General features: G+C 43.9%; 1 protein-coding gene across 1 annotated transcript in view; it reads right to left on the reverse strand.

Moving 5' to 3' along the window:
• Positions 1-8250, reverse strand: part of NDUFA9 (NADH:ubiquinone oxidoreductase subunit A9) — a 31701-nt gene extending 23451 nt beyond the window's left edge. The window contains exons 1-2 of the mRNA XM_056108656.1: positions 8178-8250; positions 712-882 (exon numbers count right to left, since the gene is read on the reverse strand). Of these exons, the coding sequence (XP_055964631.1) occupies positions 712-882; positions 8178-8226 (220 nt within the window). The 5' untranslated portion in view covers positions 8227-8250. The remainder of the gene's footprint in view (positions 1-711; positions 883-8177) is intronic.
• Between the last annotated feature and the right edge of the window lie 8738 nt (positions 8251-16988).

Here is a 16988-nt window from a genome sequence, read left to right on the forward strand (position 1 = left end):
ATTATATGACAGCAGTTTGGAAAATGTTTAAATTCTCCAATATGTGAATTGATATAATGTTTTTGTTTTTTGTTCTTTTTTTAATTTTATTTATTTATTTATTTATTTTTGCTTTTTGGGTCACACCTGGCGGCACAGGGGTTACTCCTGGCTCTGCACTCAGGAGTTACTCCTGGTGGTGCTCAGGGGACCATATGGGATGCTGGGAATCGAACCCAGGTCGGCCGCGTGTAAGGCAAACGCCCTTCCCACTGTGCTATCTCTCCAGCCCCTGTTTTTTTTTTTAAAGCAATACCACACCCCCCTTTTTAAACCGACTTTTGTTTATTTTTTTGGCTTTTTGGGTCACACCTGGTGATGCTCAGGGGTTACTCCTGGCACACAGGAATCATGCCTGGTCGTGCTCGGGGGACCATATGGGATGCCAGGGATTGAATCCAGGTCAGCTGCGTGCAAGGCAAATGCCCTCCCCACTGTACTATCGCTCCGGTCCCAAAGTGACCTGAAAGCCACACTAGGTATTCCCAGATTCCTATCCCAGTGAATATCCTATAGAGGAAGTATGATTTGATCTCCAAATACACAAATCAAATGGATTCAAAGACCGTTGTAATGAGTAACACCATTAAGAAGGAACAGAGCTCATGGCCTTCCATGAGGCAGCCCTCAGAGGTGGCACCGCAGATGCCAAATTCACATGACTTGACTTACCCAGGTGGTTGACGACGTATCGGCCCAGGAATCCCGTCGCTCCAAACACAGTGGCCACGACCCCACTGACGGAGGATCGCCCGCCCTTTCCATGAGGCACCACTGCATGATGAAGCTGGCGCTGAGGGGGCCCGTGCAGCACCCGGGTGGCGAGGGCAGCAGCAGCCGAACCTTCAACAGAAGCCCAGAATTGGGAAAAACAGTCAACGACTAAACAAAGTCACTCTGAAGGCAAACAACTCTCCCTGGAGAACTTCTAACACAATTCTTCTGTCCATGCTCCCTTCATTTACGTGCCATGAACTATTTCAAAAAAGAATGTGCAGGATAGAAGGAACCACAAAATACAAGAATGTAGAGTCTGCAACCTATAGAATAGACTTTGCCAAGAAAGTGAAATCAAGTCAAAAATAGAATACATTTCTATGTAGAAAGACACCGAGAGGGGCTGGAGCGATATCACAGTGGGGAGGGTGTTTGCCTTGCAAGCAGCCAACCTGGGTTCGATTCCCAGCATCCTAAATGTTTAATCCTACTCCGATCACCACCAGGAGTAATTCCTGAGTGCATTAGCCAGGAGTAACCGCTGAGCATCGCTGGGGTGACCCAAAAAGCAAAAAAAAAAAAAAAAAAAAAAAAGAAAAAGACACCAAGAGATGGCCAAGGAAGGAAACTGTCCAAAAATCATGAGGGATGGTTGCAGAGAAAGTGCTTTTGAAGAGGAATTAGAAGGTATTTCCATGTGAAACTTTATTTATTTGTTTATTGCTTTTTGGGTTACACCCAGCGATGCTCAGGGTTTACTCCTGGTTCTACACTCAGGAATTACTCCTAGCAGTGCTGGGGGGCCATATGGGATGCTGGGAATCAAACCAGGGTTGGCCGTGTGAACGGCAAACGCCCTACCCGCTGTGCTATCGCTCCAGCCCCTCCATGTAAAACTCTTGATACGCACAACAATGCAAAGTAGGAATGAATAAGCCTAGTATGGGGAACAGCAAAGGACTTTCCTGGAACAGACTCTGAAACTGGCAACAAATGAAAAATGATGACAATATGGATTGGAGGAGGAGGAGGACTGTTAGCAGAAAACATTTATTTTTTAAAAAAGAGTACACGTCTGACAACATGAAACTGCTAAAAAAAAAAAAGATGAGATGTGCGAGAGAAGAGGAGAGATGCTCGGAAAATACTTGCTGACTTTTGGAAACGTTAATAGCAAATGATGTGCCAGCCCTTCCATTTCAGTCTTTCTTTACAAAGTTTCGGGTTTTAGTACAAGAAGAGATTTGGAAGCTCTGCATCAACGCTTACCACATCTCCAGAGTATGCTCACAGAGAGATCAGCATTAGCGTGAACTATGAGGTTGGGAAAATCACTACAGAAAACAGCCCTATCTGACTGGAGACTTTCTGATAGAAGGTTCGACAAAATGAAAGCTCAAATGTCTGCTTCCCGGTAACTTGGAACTCTATCCTTCTGTAATGAAGAACAAATGGAATCCCTCTTTGCATTTAAGTGTGCCAATTATTGTTATGCTTTGTAACATGGGAATTAGTGGACTCCAAAATATTTACTCCTAGACATCCATATTTACTTGACTTAAGCCTCAGTTGCCCTTAGTTCCTGGCACTCCAAAATCAGGGTCCCAATGAAACTGTAAGCCACTCTGTCATCGAAAGGAAACAAACGCCATAAGTATAATAAGTTAGGAGCACTTTGGGTCATGGAACAAACTCTATCATGACCCAAAAAGAAGTAACTGAATAAGGACCCTTCTGGGGTTAGGAAAAACTAACCTGGCTTGAAGACTATGGTCCGGGATATATAGCAAGATGTCCCGAGGAAGAGTCAACCTTTAAGCTTAATATATCTCTTCCTGTGTTCATAAAAATAACTAGAAATATTATAAGAAGTAAATTCACTATGATTGTTTAAATGAATTACTGAGGACAAGAGAAAGCAATACACCCTGGATGGAATCCCACCCTTGAGTGGATCTCCTAGTAATCTGGAGTGTTTTAACACTCAGATGCGATTTTGTCCTTGAGTTAATCTCCTGAAGGAGTGGCTTTACCTCAGTTTGTTGTAATGACAATGTTCAACCCCACCTTTGTGCATCCCTACCCTTCATGAATTCTACATAACTGTGCTATAAGGGGAAAGAAGAGACTTTGGAGACTATGGGACTTTGAGGACGAGAAGATGACGATGACTAGAAGTAGAGGACTATGAGACTACGAGACTAGGAAGAAGATAATGAAGGAGAGGACTTTGAGGTTATGAGGAGACTACGACGATGGAACTATGATGACTGAGACTACGACCAAAACCATGACCAGGATTGACTGCGCCTTAAAGGGGAAGAGATCAGACTATGCTGGGGAGGAGAAACTAAAAAAAAAACAAAACACCAACTGTCTACTGATCAGCCTGGGGCCCAGTTCCTGTTTCTCTGTACTCAAGTCCTTCATCTCCCAGTCCTTTGTCCGTACATATGTGTACATATGTCGCTGCAGTGGGCCGGCCAGGGAAACGATTCTTGGCCACCGAATGCTTTAGTCCCGCGCGTGCCCACACTTTTTCCTTGTAAACTCACAAGTTATGTCCCACTAAGCTATTTCTTTGGTGAGTTAAACCACTCAATTCTCTCAACTATTTCCGATAGAGCAGAAATTTAACTCCCCCTGTGGTATACTTCAACTTTTAATTGAGTCCCTTCAAAAGTATTAGAGTCTTGGGGCTGGAGAGATAACACAGCGGGGAGGGCGTTTGCCTTGCACGTGGCCAACCCCAGGTTCGATTCCCAGCATCCCATATGGTCCCCTGAGCACCGCCAGGAGTAACTCCTGAGTGCAGAGCCAGGAGTAACCCCTGTGCATCGCCAGGTGCGACCCAAAAAGCAAAAAAAAAAAAAAAAAGTATTAGAGCCTTAGCTAGCCTTCCTGTAACAAGTGAAAGTAACACAAAAGGTTTAAAAGTACTAAGAACTAACTTCAGTTCTAATCCACAAACTCTGGGATTTAGTCCACAGTATAAACATGGGGAAAATGGAAATAAACAAAAAGGAACTAGTTTTTTTTTAATATTAAGAAGGAAAGGAGGCAAGGATAGAAGGCAGGCAGGCAGATGGGTCTTTACTTGTTTTATGGGAACTCAGGGGCACCTTCCTGTGGCACTCTGCGTGTAGTTGATGACCCACATATGACAGGTTCCAGCAGATAAGCGAGGAGTGTAGCCGAGTATGGGATTTGAGACTCAGTTTTCTGTGTCATTTCAAACAAGGGTGAAATAACCTCATGACGGCACTTCTCAGAATATCTCCCTGTCGCCAGCCAGACATGGATGGAACAGGAACCGTTGCAGAGCCACGAACCCAGAAGGTGCTAGAGAACTTATTGTATGACCGTCCTTTGTTTTAGCCTCTCCACTTTCTCCCGTTCACTATAAATGCAATCAGAAAGGTGACCGTCTTTATCCATTATATTCCTCCATTCGAAAACTTACATTGATTTCCGACTGTATTTAAACTAGCAGTCTCCAAGCATACTTGCTTGCAAGAATTAGTTTTACTCTGACGGTTATTAAGTGCAAATAAACTCTATGTAGTGCAACAAACTCCAAATAGTAGGTCAGATATTATCAAATATATTTTGATGTACACGTTTTATTTTGTTGGGGTGGCGCACCAACATTGCTGGGGGGCTACTCCTGACTCTGTGCTCAGGGCTCACTCCCTGAGGTGCTCAGGGGATCATGCAGTAGTACCCAGAATCAAACCTGGCCCTCCTGTGTGCATAACATGCACTCAGTCCATGAACTATTTCTCAAAGGTACATGTTTTAAGGGCTGAAGTGATAGCACAGCAGTAGGGCATTTGTAGGCCTTGCACGTGGCCGACCCGGGTTCGATTCCTCCGTCCCTCTCGGAGAGCCTGGCAAGCTACCTACTGAGAGTATTTTGCCCGCACGGCAAAACCTGGCAAACTACCCGTGACATATTCGATATGCCAAACACAGTAACGACAAGTCTCACAATGGAGACGTTACTGGACTCGTTCGAGCAAACTGATGAACAACAGTGCTAGAGTGCTACATGTTTTAAGACAGAATGGTTTCTAGCATACAATTTGAAGTACCGAAGTATTAGCTAACATTATGACAGAAAAAATATTTTGAAGTTCTGATACTGCATTTTTTAGCCCACCAGTTCTTCTCAAAACCCCACTTTGTAGAAAACAAATTAAAACTTAGCTTGGCTTTCAGAGGGCTTCATCTGTCATAATCAACCCTTCCCTAGATTTACAGATGTAGAGGTATTCAATTTTGCCTCCATATTACTCCAAGCCTCCTTTCTTACCTCTTTCCCTGCCAGTAGCAGGAAAACGTCCAATCTTTCTGACTCTCCAGATCCTAATAACCCTCAAAAGACTAATGGAAGGGCTAGAAAATGTTCACTGACCCAACAACACTTAAAAAAGCTGTCTAAATTTCACTACACTAAATTGTCTTTACATCTACCGGTGTTCTATGTTCTGATTATACTTCACTTTAGAATGTAACCTGTGCGGAGTTCATGCAAAACTATTCTTTATCTGAGATAATGAAACGGCATAGGTCAGAGCACAAGTTATGATGTTCATTTAAAAATAAAGTTTATGGGGCCGGAGCGATAGCATAGCAGGTAGGGCGTTTGCCTTGCACGCGGCCGACCTGGGTTCAATCCCCGGCATCCCATATGGTCCCCCAAGCACCGCCAGGAGTAATTCCTGAGTACAGAGTCAGGAATAACCCCTGAGCATTGCTGGGTGTGACCCAAAAAGCATAAATAAATAAATAAATAAAAATAAAGTTTAAGGGCTGGAAAGACAGAACAGCAGGTAACACATTTGCTTTGCATATGGCCGCCCTGGGTTCAACCCCTGGCATCCCAGAAGCACCCCCCCCCGCCCCCAACACCACCAGAAGTAATTTCCTGCAGAGTCAGGAGTAAGCCCTGAGCACAGATGAGTCTGGCCCAAAAAAAAGCACAAAATAAAGTGTAAACACTATGAAAATATCTGAAAATTTGAGCAAATTATAATGTCCAAAAGTAGAGAGAGTAGTGGGGAAATTGCCATAGAGGCAGGGTGAGGATGGGTGGGGGCAGGAGGAAGGATACTGGAGACAATGGTGGTGGAAAATGTGCACTGGTGGAGGGACAGGTGTTCGGTTATTGTATGGCTGTTGTATGGCTGAAACTCAAACATGAAAGCTTTGTAACTGTATCTCGCAGTGATTCAATAAAATTTTTTAAAAAAATGGGTCAGAGCGATAGCACAGCGGGTAGGGCGTTTGCCTTGCACGCGGCCGACCTGGGTTCGATCCCCGGCATCCCATATGGTTCCCCCAAGCACCGCCAGGAGTAATTCCTGTGCAGAGCGAGGAATAACCCCTGAGCATCGCTGGGTGTGACCCAAAAAGCAAAAATAAATAAATAAATAAATAAATATAAAAAATAAAAAGAAGATAGCTAAGACTCAGAATAGCAGGTGTTCACTAACATGTATCATTCATACTCAGTTAATAGTCTAACAAGAATCAGATTATGTCTCACAACGTAATCATGTCTATAAAACCGTCTACTAGAAATGATATGCACCAATCTTCCTAGGTTAAGTACATTAGATTGAGGCAGAAGAAAAGAGGATTCTTGACTCTGGCTTTGCCTCATGCTGATCCGATATTGATGTGAAGCTTTTCAAAAATAAGCTGCAAGGTTTGCAAAAGAGGCAATGGGTGACAATCATGTTTGGTCTATAGTCTACTTTCAGCATGCTTCTCCTATCCTGGGAGGATCCTCCCAACACCCTTTATTTGGTGCTCCCTTCTCTATCTGAGCTCCCTTTTCCCCTAGCATGTGTGGTTGGCCTCCAAGCCATGGAGCAAAATCCCTGGTACTAATATCGGCCATTCTTGGGTGTTAGTCTCCTATTTTGTTACTTTATGTTCCCCAGATGAATGCAATCTTTCCCTACCACAGAGGCAGGGTGGGATGGGGGGTGGGAGGGATACTGGGATCCGTGGTGGTGGGAAATGGGCACTGGTGGAGGGATGGGTATTTGATCACTGTATAATTGAAACCCAAGCACAAAAATTTGTAAGTCTACAACTGTACCTCATGGTGTCTCACTAATAAAAAATTAAAAAAAAAAAAAAAACAGTTCTTAGAAGATCAAAGCAAAAAAAAAAAAGCTGCAAGGAACAGCTCAAAGAATCTTCTCGGGGCTGGAGCAATAGCACAGCAGGTAGGGTGTTAGCCTTGCATGCGGCCAACCGGGGTTCGATTCCCAGCATCACATAGGGTCCCCCGAGCACCGCCAGGAGTGATTCCTGAGTGCATGAACCAGGAGTAACTCCTGTGCATCGCCGGGTGTGACCCAAAAAGCAAAAAAAAAAAAAAGAAAAGAAAAAAGAAATCTTCTCTCCTCTTCTTCTTCTTCCTCTCCCCTCCCCCCCCCCCACCTTCCACTCCCTCCCCCCCTCCAGAAAACTGTATGTAACTAATCAAAGACATCCTGGTAAACAACACCTTGAGCAGGTGAACAATGTAACTATGAAGGGACGCAGGATGAAATGATGACGTTTAACTAACTCTATTTCCTCACTTTTCCAGCTTCTCTGTGGAAGGGCAGATTGGATCAGAAATGGGAAGAAGAGCAATACTTCAAAACCAACCCTTGGAGAATCTTGAACATTCTTTGCAACAAACCCAGCCCCGGCTTCCTCCTCCCCCAGGTCCCTGCGCCTGGAAGACGCACTTCTTCTCCCCCGCCACCTTTTTTTTCTTTTTTGGGTCACACCCGGCTATGCACAGGGGCTTCTCCTGGCTCATGCACTCAGGAATCACTCCTGGCGGTGCTCGGGGGACCCTAAGGGATGCTGGGGATCGAACCCGGGTCGGCGGCCGTGTGCAAGGCGAACGCCCTCCCCGCTGTGCTACCGCTCCGGCCCCCAGGAAGGTGCACTTCTACGTGCTATTGCACGCTGCTCTCCCAAATGATGAGACCCCCAAACCGGCGTCGTGGCACCCCCGTTTTCACGGTGCCAGGAAGAAGCTGAAGCCGCGGCGGATCGAAGGGTTAGAACAAGGTCACAGTCTCCCCGCGAGCCTTCGCTCTGCACGCCCCCTCCTCCGGCGCCCCCATTTCTCGGAACATCAAAGCCCGACACCCTCCTCGGCACCGGCCCCCTCGACCTTTGGCCCTTCCCCCCGCCCCCAACGCTGTCCCCATCGCCCCGGGGGCGCAGACCCCCCCGTCTCCAAGCGCAGGATGAACGCGCCTGCCGGGAGCGGGGAAACTCCGCGAGCAGCTCCGGGGAGCGCAGGGAGCTGGCGGGGCGAACGCAGCCCGGCGCCCATCCCTAGACCCCACACCCCTGTCTCGGAATCGCCACCGGGCTGTGTCGTTCCCGGGGACACTTACGTGACATTGGCAGGGTACGGACAAGCCCGGGCTGCACGGCGGCCGCCATCTTGCCCCACAATCCCCCGCGGCAGGCCGGCCGGCCGGCGACGGCTCCCGGGCTGGGTCAAAAAGTGTTCGTCCGCGCCGCCCTGCGCAGGCGCAGACCTTCTTAGGAAGGCTGGGGAGAGTCTGGTTGTTTGCGCCACTAAACGTTAGAGACTAGAGCTGCAAGGTCCAGGAGGAAGGGATGGGAGTAGCAGGAGTAAGGGAAGAAAGGGAATTCAAAAAAGAAAAGAATCCGAGCGTCCAACCTTTAACGTGTTACTACTAATCTCTTCTAGAAGATCTTAATGGTTCCTGGGTGAAATACAACAATCTTCACACCCTTTCCTCTAAGAAATCTTCTTGGGATCATCTTTAGCATATTATTCATAACAAGCAATACAAAATCAATGATTTCAGTTCTGCTTTGGGGGCAGGGTTTGGGGTTCGGGATGGAAACATCCGAGACATGGTGTTGGGAAGGGGTAATGGTGCTGGGATTGATGTTCAAATATTAAATGCAATTAAATATTGAGAACAACTTTAGCACTGCACTGTCCACTGTCCTCTCCTTGTTCATCGATTTGCTCCAGCAGGCACCAGTAATGGCTCCATTGTGAGACTTGTTGTTACTGTTTTTGGCATATTGAATACATCTCGGGGAGCTTGCCAGGCTTTGTCCTGCGGGCGGGGTATTCTGGGTAGCTTGCTGGTCTCTCCGAGAGGGGCGGAAGAATCAAACTCCGGTTGGCCGTGTGCAAGGCAACCGCCCTACCCGCTGTGCTATCGCTCTAGACCACTGGGTATAGGCAAAAAAAGTTGTTCTCTATGTTCTCTTTACACAAATTAAAATAAATTAAACAAAAACAAAACAAAGGAATCCGAGCATTGACTGTTCAGATCTGGAGCTTCTCAGGTCTGGAATCGACCTTAAAGATAATCTCATAGAGCCAAAGAACTGGAAAAATATTGAATCAGTGACTGATGTGTATGGAACAGCAAAACCTGATCTGGAGAAGCTCAGCTCTCCCGACTCTCAGCCTAATTCTCTGGAAACGTCACATTGGACAGTTCTAGGGAGACTGAAGGAGAGAGGAAGTGGGATCTTTGCTCTAGGGAGGTGATTTTTTAGGGATAGAGTCGGGGGTGGGAGATGTCTCCAAAGGATGGAGCCCTAGCGTTGCATGTAGGAGTTTCAAGTTTGATCTCCCTGAACATTGCTGGAGCACTCAGCCAGGAGTAGTTCTGGGGCACTGCAGGGTGTGGGGAAGACAAATAGAAATCAGGATTTCTGCCAGAGAAAAAAAAGTGCCTTCTCCATGCCTGTGCTTTTGCTTTCTCCAAGCATGCTCATACAGATGCCTGGCCCAGATCAAGGCTGCAACACAGGTGACCCAAAGACACTGATACCCTCTCCAGCAGGAGTCATTCCAACTGTCAGCTCACACTGATTTAAGCCTGGCAGCTGAGTCCAGGGATTATTAATCTGCAGTGCGATTCATGAGTAGGCATCTAGAAGTTTCTGAAACTCCTAGAATGTTAGGTAAAAGTTAGCATATGTGCCATCTGCATTTTTTTTTTCAGGAAGAAATGCAAAATGACTTTCCGGAGCAATAATTTTTTCTTCAAAAACAAAAGTGAACCCTCTTGAGAATCTACATGACTCTAGCAAGAAGGTGGCATGGAGCCTAAGGAGGAAATTTCTGAAATATTAGACATTTGCTTCCCCCGTCCCCTCTTTCTTGGGTTCTGGGTTTGATCCCTAACGTTGTCATCTTTCTTCTCAAATCCAAACTAGGAAATCACAATTAGGACCTGTTTGAGAGGCCCACCTTGGCTAATTACCAAACAAGCTGATGTGGAGAAGAATATTTATAGATTAGGTCATTCTCTCAGTGAAGAAAACAGGAGTGTGAAGTTTCTGGGATGGGCATCAGAGGGGAGGGGTTGATTGTTCACACTTTGCCCCATTTGGATTGTTGACTGAAGTGTTTGCTACCAATTTCTGGACTGGCAAAGAGACCAGATCAATTTCTAATCAGAGACATATAACACAGCCACACTTGTCTTGAATCTCTTGGCTTCGTCCTGTGTTCCATTAGCACTTTGCTAAGAGTTAACCTGGAAGTCTATAGGAATATAGACATGCTTTCTTGGTTCTGATAAGTTGCCGGGTTCCCTTTATCATCAGTAACCTCCTGAACCCTGGGTCACATTGACCGTTATTGTGCATCTCCAAGTCTAACTGGCTTATATTAGTGCTAGTATCACACAAGATCACAAGATCACAAGCATCCTGTTGTTCGTTGATTTCCTCGAGCAGGCACCAGTAAAGTCTCCTTCGTCCTAGCCCTGAAATTTTAAAAGAGCCATTTCAATGCTCTTTCAGGATTAGGAGAATGAGACCCATCACTGTTACTGGTATTTGGCATATTGAGTACAACACGGGAAGTTTGCGAGACTCTGCCATGCAGGCAGGATACTTTTGGTATATATACTGTGCTAGTATCACAGTAGCAAGAAATTGTGACCAGAACACTGGCTTAAAACTCAGAATGTTAGACCACCTGTCCAGTCCCAGTCCTACCAGCGATTGGTTGTGACCTAGAAAAAGCTTCTACAGTAGCCAAAGAGAGATCAGACCTGCCCAGATACCACAAAGGGAGATTGTGAGGATGATATGACATATGGCCACTTCCCAGTAAGTGCTTTGTGCCTCTGTGGGCATGTCTGTTCAGATGCTACTTCTGGCAGTGCTGAGGGACCATGAAGGGTGATAGGGATTGAACCCAGGTCTGCGGCGTGCAAGGTAATTGCCTTGCTAGCTGTATTCTCTCTCTAGCCCCCCCAATTTCTTTACAGACAAAGACATGAGAACTAATATAGAAGAGAATCAGAAATAAATAACTTTGTGGAAGGAAATCTGTGCTACGACCATTAAACCCATTTGAACATGTTGAAGACTTGAACCTTGTAGTCCTAGTCAGAGATCTTTGTGTTCTTTTCTTCATGGAAGTTATGTATTATTAGTTCTGTATTTTAATTACTAGTTATGCCTAAGGAAAAATTGTCAAGTAATATACTACTGATAAGGTCCTCTTTGGGCTTAGAAATTCAGTCAAGAGCTTCTTTGTCTGATTTACCGCCAAAACAGTTCCTTCAGTCAAGGCGTTGCAGATTACACCAGTGACCATCTAAGATGAATTATAACACAGGGATGGTCTGTTAAGGAAATAATTAACTTTTTTTCACAAAAAGCTATATCATATAAGTAAGAGGAGTCAAGATTGGATCCCATAAAATTAAGTGATGTTTCATAAAATATGTAGTTCTGTCCTGTCCTCCCGTTGTTCATCAATTTTCTCGAGCGGACCCAGTAACGTCTCCATTGTGAGACTTTGTTGTTACTGTGTTTGGCATATCGAGTACGTCACGGGGAGCTTGCCAGGCTCTGCCGTGAAAATATATAGCAGTAGACACACAATTATTTTGCATTCTCTGCACCCATTGAATTGGTGAACACTTATTACTTATTTTGAGTAGAATCCACGGACAACACTTCCCCATGGCTTACCTAGATAAGACACTTCAAAATAGAAGTTAACAGGGAGAGGGCAGGCACGATTTTCCCAGAATAAGCAGTGGAGTCCTGGAAGTATTCTTGGCCCCTCCCATTTGCCCTTTGACCACTGGAACCTCACCATGGTTGCTATGGAGATGGTGATGTCAGCAGTTGTGATTCTGATGTCACTCCCTGATCCCAACAAGGGACTAGATGCATGGAAGGCCAGAAGAGGAAACAAGATCTTGAGCTGAGCAAGAACATCCCAGCATCGTCATTGAATTTTAAGTATATTCTGGAGTCTTCTGTGGTTCACTGTTCCAGTGCTACAGAGGTAGGACTTCCCTCTGAGCCGGCCAAACAGCCCATTTTCTGATCCTCTTTGGTTTAAAGGGAGAATTCAGTGAAAAAGTAATAGGCACTTTTTAATATTCAACCCGGTATCACTCTTTTGCCCCATTTTAATTTAACATCAGATGCCTCTAGAAATAAAGCTGTCTATCCATCAACAGCATAACCACCAAACTCATCACTTTTACTGTTAGAGTTTTAATACTGTGAATTTGGTCAATTCTCCTCGGTCATCCAGTTCCACTGGGCCCCATAAGGAGGCATGTCTTCCTGCTTTCCTGATTTTATGAACCCGAGAGCTTAACTACTTGCTGATTTATCCTCTGTATTGTGTAGATATTCCAAAACTTCTCTTCTTTCCAGTGTTCTGATAGATCTGCCTCGTAGACCTGAGGCTTGATCCTTGTCTACTTTCAGACTTGGTTTGAAGCCTTGACTGGACCACAGAACTGTGAAAACGCAGAACATTTTTTTTAAAATTTTTATTAGTGAGACATCATGGGGTATAGTTGTAGACTTACAAATTTTTGTGTTTGGGTTTCAATTACACAATGATCAAATACTCATCCCTCCACCAGTGCCCATTTCCCACCACCACGGATCCCAGTATCCCTCCCACCCCCCATCCCCCCATCCCACCCTGCCTCTGTGGCAGGGCATTCCCTTTTGTTCTCTCTCTCTCTTATTGGGTGTTGTGGTTTGCAAAAGAGGCAATGAGTGACAATCAAGAACATTTATAGTTATGTAAAGAAATTATCTGGACTAATAGGACACTAAAGAAGCTATTGCTAAAGAATGTGTACATAGAGGAGATTCAGAGGAATGTGTAGCAGTGAAAGGTATAATTGAGACACACATATGCACACTCATCTACACACAAATATACACATGCACACATACCATGGATAATCCTTAGTTAAACAATTGAAAATTATTTCAGAAACAAGAAAATTTACTGAGTCTTTGCAGCAGATGAGGAAAGAGACAAAGAAATTCTTTTTAAAACTATAAAATCTAATTAAGAAGCAAAGGATTTTGTTCAGTCATAGAGCTCGTATTTCACATGTTTTGGGCCCTGGGTTTGATTCTTGGCACCATACACACACACACACACACACACACACGTCATTAGAAGAGTTTCAAAATTTGATTAACCTAGAAAATATCTGAACGCATTTTATCTGATACGATAAGACACAATTATATCATATAAAATGTATGCCATATGAGATATTAAAAATGCAGAAATACATTTTTCTGAGTTTAGGAGCTTTGTGTCAACAGACCTTCTTGCTTACAAAGGACACTGGGAGACAATGTCTTGATAAGGAGCCGTGGTCTGTAATAGAGTAACCCTCACCAAATCCTTGTCATTTCTGCTCTACCTAGCTGACATTCATTATTTGCTCTCCTCCATTATTACTGGAGTGATAAACACATTGGCATTTTAAAAGGTCATTTTTGGTCAGTCCTTTTATTGGTCTCGGGTCGGCTGTGTCGGCCGCATGCAAGGCAAAAGCCCTACAGCTGTGCTATCACTCCAGCCCCTCTCGGAGAGCCTGGCAAGCTACTGAGAGTATCTCACCTGCACGGCAAAGCCTGGCAAGCTCCCCGTGATGTGTTTGATATGCCAAACACACTAACAAGTGTCACAAGGGAGACGTTACTGGGCCCGCTGGAGCAAATCGATGAACAATGGGAGAACAGTGAAAGTGACAGTAACTTCTATTGGTCATAGGATCCCTGTTCCATTGATGTAGAAAAGAATCACAGCTTCTAGGACATTAACATGCAGAGTTTTAATATTTAAAGGTGGTATTAACTAATTTTATGTAACCCTTTCCAAATCTCAATTCCTCATCTGTTAAATGAAAGTGTTAGAATGCATGGCTTTTATAGTTTAATATTGTCTATCATTTGTTTTCTTTTCTCATCAAATTTGATAACACGTAGCATCTTATTAATTTTCCTCTCTAAGTCCAAGATTTTATTTACCAGTTTTGAATTTAAAATACTTATGAATGATTATCTCATTATTATTACATTATATTATTATTTGCTGGCCTCATTAAATTTCTGGTTTTCCTTTCCACTTTTCCATATTGGGAAAATTTCCATATTGGGCTGGAGCGATAGCACAGTGGTAGGGCATTTGCCTTGCACGCAGCCAACATGGCCGACCCAAGTTCGATTCCTCCGCCCCTCTCAGAGAGCCCGGCAAGCTACTGAGAGTATCTCGCCCGCACGGCAGAGCCTGGCAAGTTCCCCGTGACCTATTCGATATGCCAAACACAGTAACAACAAAGTCTCCAATGGAGACGTTACTGGGCCCGCTCGAGCAAATCGATGATCAACTGGAGGGCCCCTCCTGCCCCTCTTTTCCATATTGGAAATGTTTATAGGTTTACAAGTTTGAATATCCTTATCACTGAAATACATTTAAGGATCTACTTATATATATTATCTATGTTCTTTAGGGAAGTTAAAGTTTAGAACAAGCTGCATGGAGGCAGATAAACATTCAGGAGCACAAAAGATAAAATAATAACATCAAAACTTATAAATGGAAACACTTGCTGGATACATATGACTAACAAATCCACTGTCAAAGTACAATATCACCTTTGGGCACTTATTGGGATAGAGTCTGTTCATATAAACTTGGATAAATATTTGCACTTTGAATAATCTCCAGAGCTAACTTAACTGCAAAGGAATCAAGTGTTTGAAAGCCTTATGTACAGCTTTCTATCAGCAATTGAAGTAGGCCTTTCTTTCATATTCTGATTCTCCACTTTAAGAAAGAAAAACGAGTTACTTGTAACTAGATGTAGGTCGTATTCATAAATTCATTCATTCAGCAGACCAACAAGATAATAGTTACTATGAAGAGATACCAAGATGATTTTATCAAGCAATACACTTGCCTTCATGAAGCCATGTAATAAAGAAGGTGAAATTTATGTAAGCAAAATACTAGACAGAAAGTGTGAAGTTAGGTTTAAAATGTTTCCTCAACGTTAATGGTTTGAAATGGTCAGCCAATAACATTAATCAATTTAGGTATTTTTGAACAGAAGATTAACCTTTTTTTTTCATTCTGGGAACTGTTAGACTGCTCCAAGAATAATATATAAAATTTAACTCTGTTATTTTGTTCTCATAAATTGTGTACTTCATGAAAAAAGATGACTTGATTTAAAATCATTATTTGGTAATAAAAGCTGTGTGGTTCTTAAGTAAACTCAGCCATTGTTTGTGTTTTTCTTTTGCAGATTCTATATAGTTCATGGCAGGAGGGGTGGGTAAAGTTAGAAATAGAGAAGACAACAACAAATTAATCGAGTTTTTCCCATATTTCATCACCTTTCCGCAGCAAAAGTAAGTGATGGTTTTAATTCCTTTTTTATACTTAAATGTTAATAAGTATAAAAGCTTTGGAATTATGATTTCTGATTTAAATGTATAAGTAGAGTCTACTTACTTTGACACTTTCTATTATAAATAAATCATTCACACTTAATCACTTAACTTCCCGTTAGTCGTCGATTTGCTCGAGCGGGCGCCAGTAACGTCTCCATTTGTCCCTGTCGCGTGCTAGTGTAGCCCAATGGCATCTGTTCGGTCCGGGAACATGAAGGGCCTCAAACCGATCGTTCATGATCTTGACGAAGAAGTCTGACCATCTGGAAGGTGGGCGGCCACGCGGTCTTTTGACATCCCGTGGAATCCAGTTGGTAACAGCTCTAGTCCAGCGGTCATCTTTAAATCTCATTACGTGACCAGCCCATCTGATTTTCGACACCTTGGCAAATGAGCAAATGAAAATAATAAATCATTAAGCTAAACTATACACTGGAGACTGACTGAGATTTAAGTTTGTGATTATACACTGTGCAACTATACACTGGAGACTGACTGAGATTTAAGTTTGTGATGCTCACTTGAGCTGAAAAACAGTGCAGGAAAACCTGCCTCCAAGTCTTCTCATGCTTTTTTATTTTTTTATTTATTTTTGCTTTTTTTTTTATTAGTGAAACACCATGAGGTATAGTTATAGACTTACAAATTTTTTGTGCTTGGGTTTCAATTATACAATGATCAAGTACCCATCCCTCCACCAGTGCCCATCCTCCACCACCACGGGTCCCAGCATCCCTCCCACCCCCCATCCCCCCATCCCACCCTGCCTCTGTGGCAGGGCATTCCCCCTTGTTCTCTCTCTCTTCTTTTGGGTCCTGCATTTTGCAAGAGAGGCATTGAGTGGCAATCATGTTTGGTCTATAGTCTACTTTCAGCATGCTTCTCCCACCCTGGGAGGATCCTCCCAATACCCTTTATATGGTGCTCTCTTCTTTATCTGAGCTTCCTTTTCCCCTAGCACGTGTGGCTGGCCTCCAAGTCATGGAGCAAAATTCCTGGTACTAATCTCAGCCACTATTGGGTGTTAGTCTCCCATTTTGTTGCTTTATGTTCCCTAGATGAATGCAATCTTTCTGTGTCCATCCCGCTCTTTCTGACTCATTTCGCTTGGGTCATACCCAGTGATGCACAGGGGTTGCTCCTGGCTCTGCACTCAGGAATTACCCCTTGCGGTACTCAGGGGACCCTATGGGATGCTGGAAATCAAACCTGGGTCGGCTGCATGCAAGGCAAACGCCCTGCCCGCTGTGCTATTGCTCCAGCCCCAAGTCTTCTCGTGCTTTGACAAGTCATAGTACCACACTTTCCTTTCATCATGATAATGATTCAATCATAAGAATAGTTATATACATCACTGCTAAGAGACCCTACGTGGCTTCGATTTCATAGACCTAAATAACTTGCTAGAGTTTTGGATTTTTCTGTTTGGTTTGTTGGTTTGTTTTGGGGGG

Source organism: Sorex fumeus, unplaced genomic scaffold (assembly GCF_029834395.1).
Source record: "Sorex fumeus unplaced genomic scaffold, SorFum_2.1 ptg000231l, whole genome shotgun sequence".
NCBI classification, from domain to species: Eukaryota; Metazoa; Chordata; class Mammalia; order Eulipotyphla; family Soricidae; genus Sorex; species Sorex fumeus.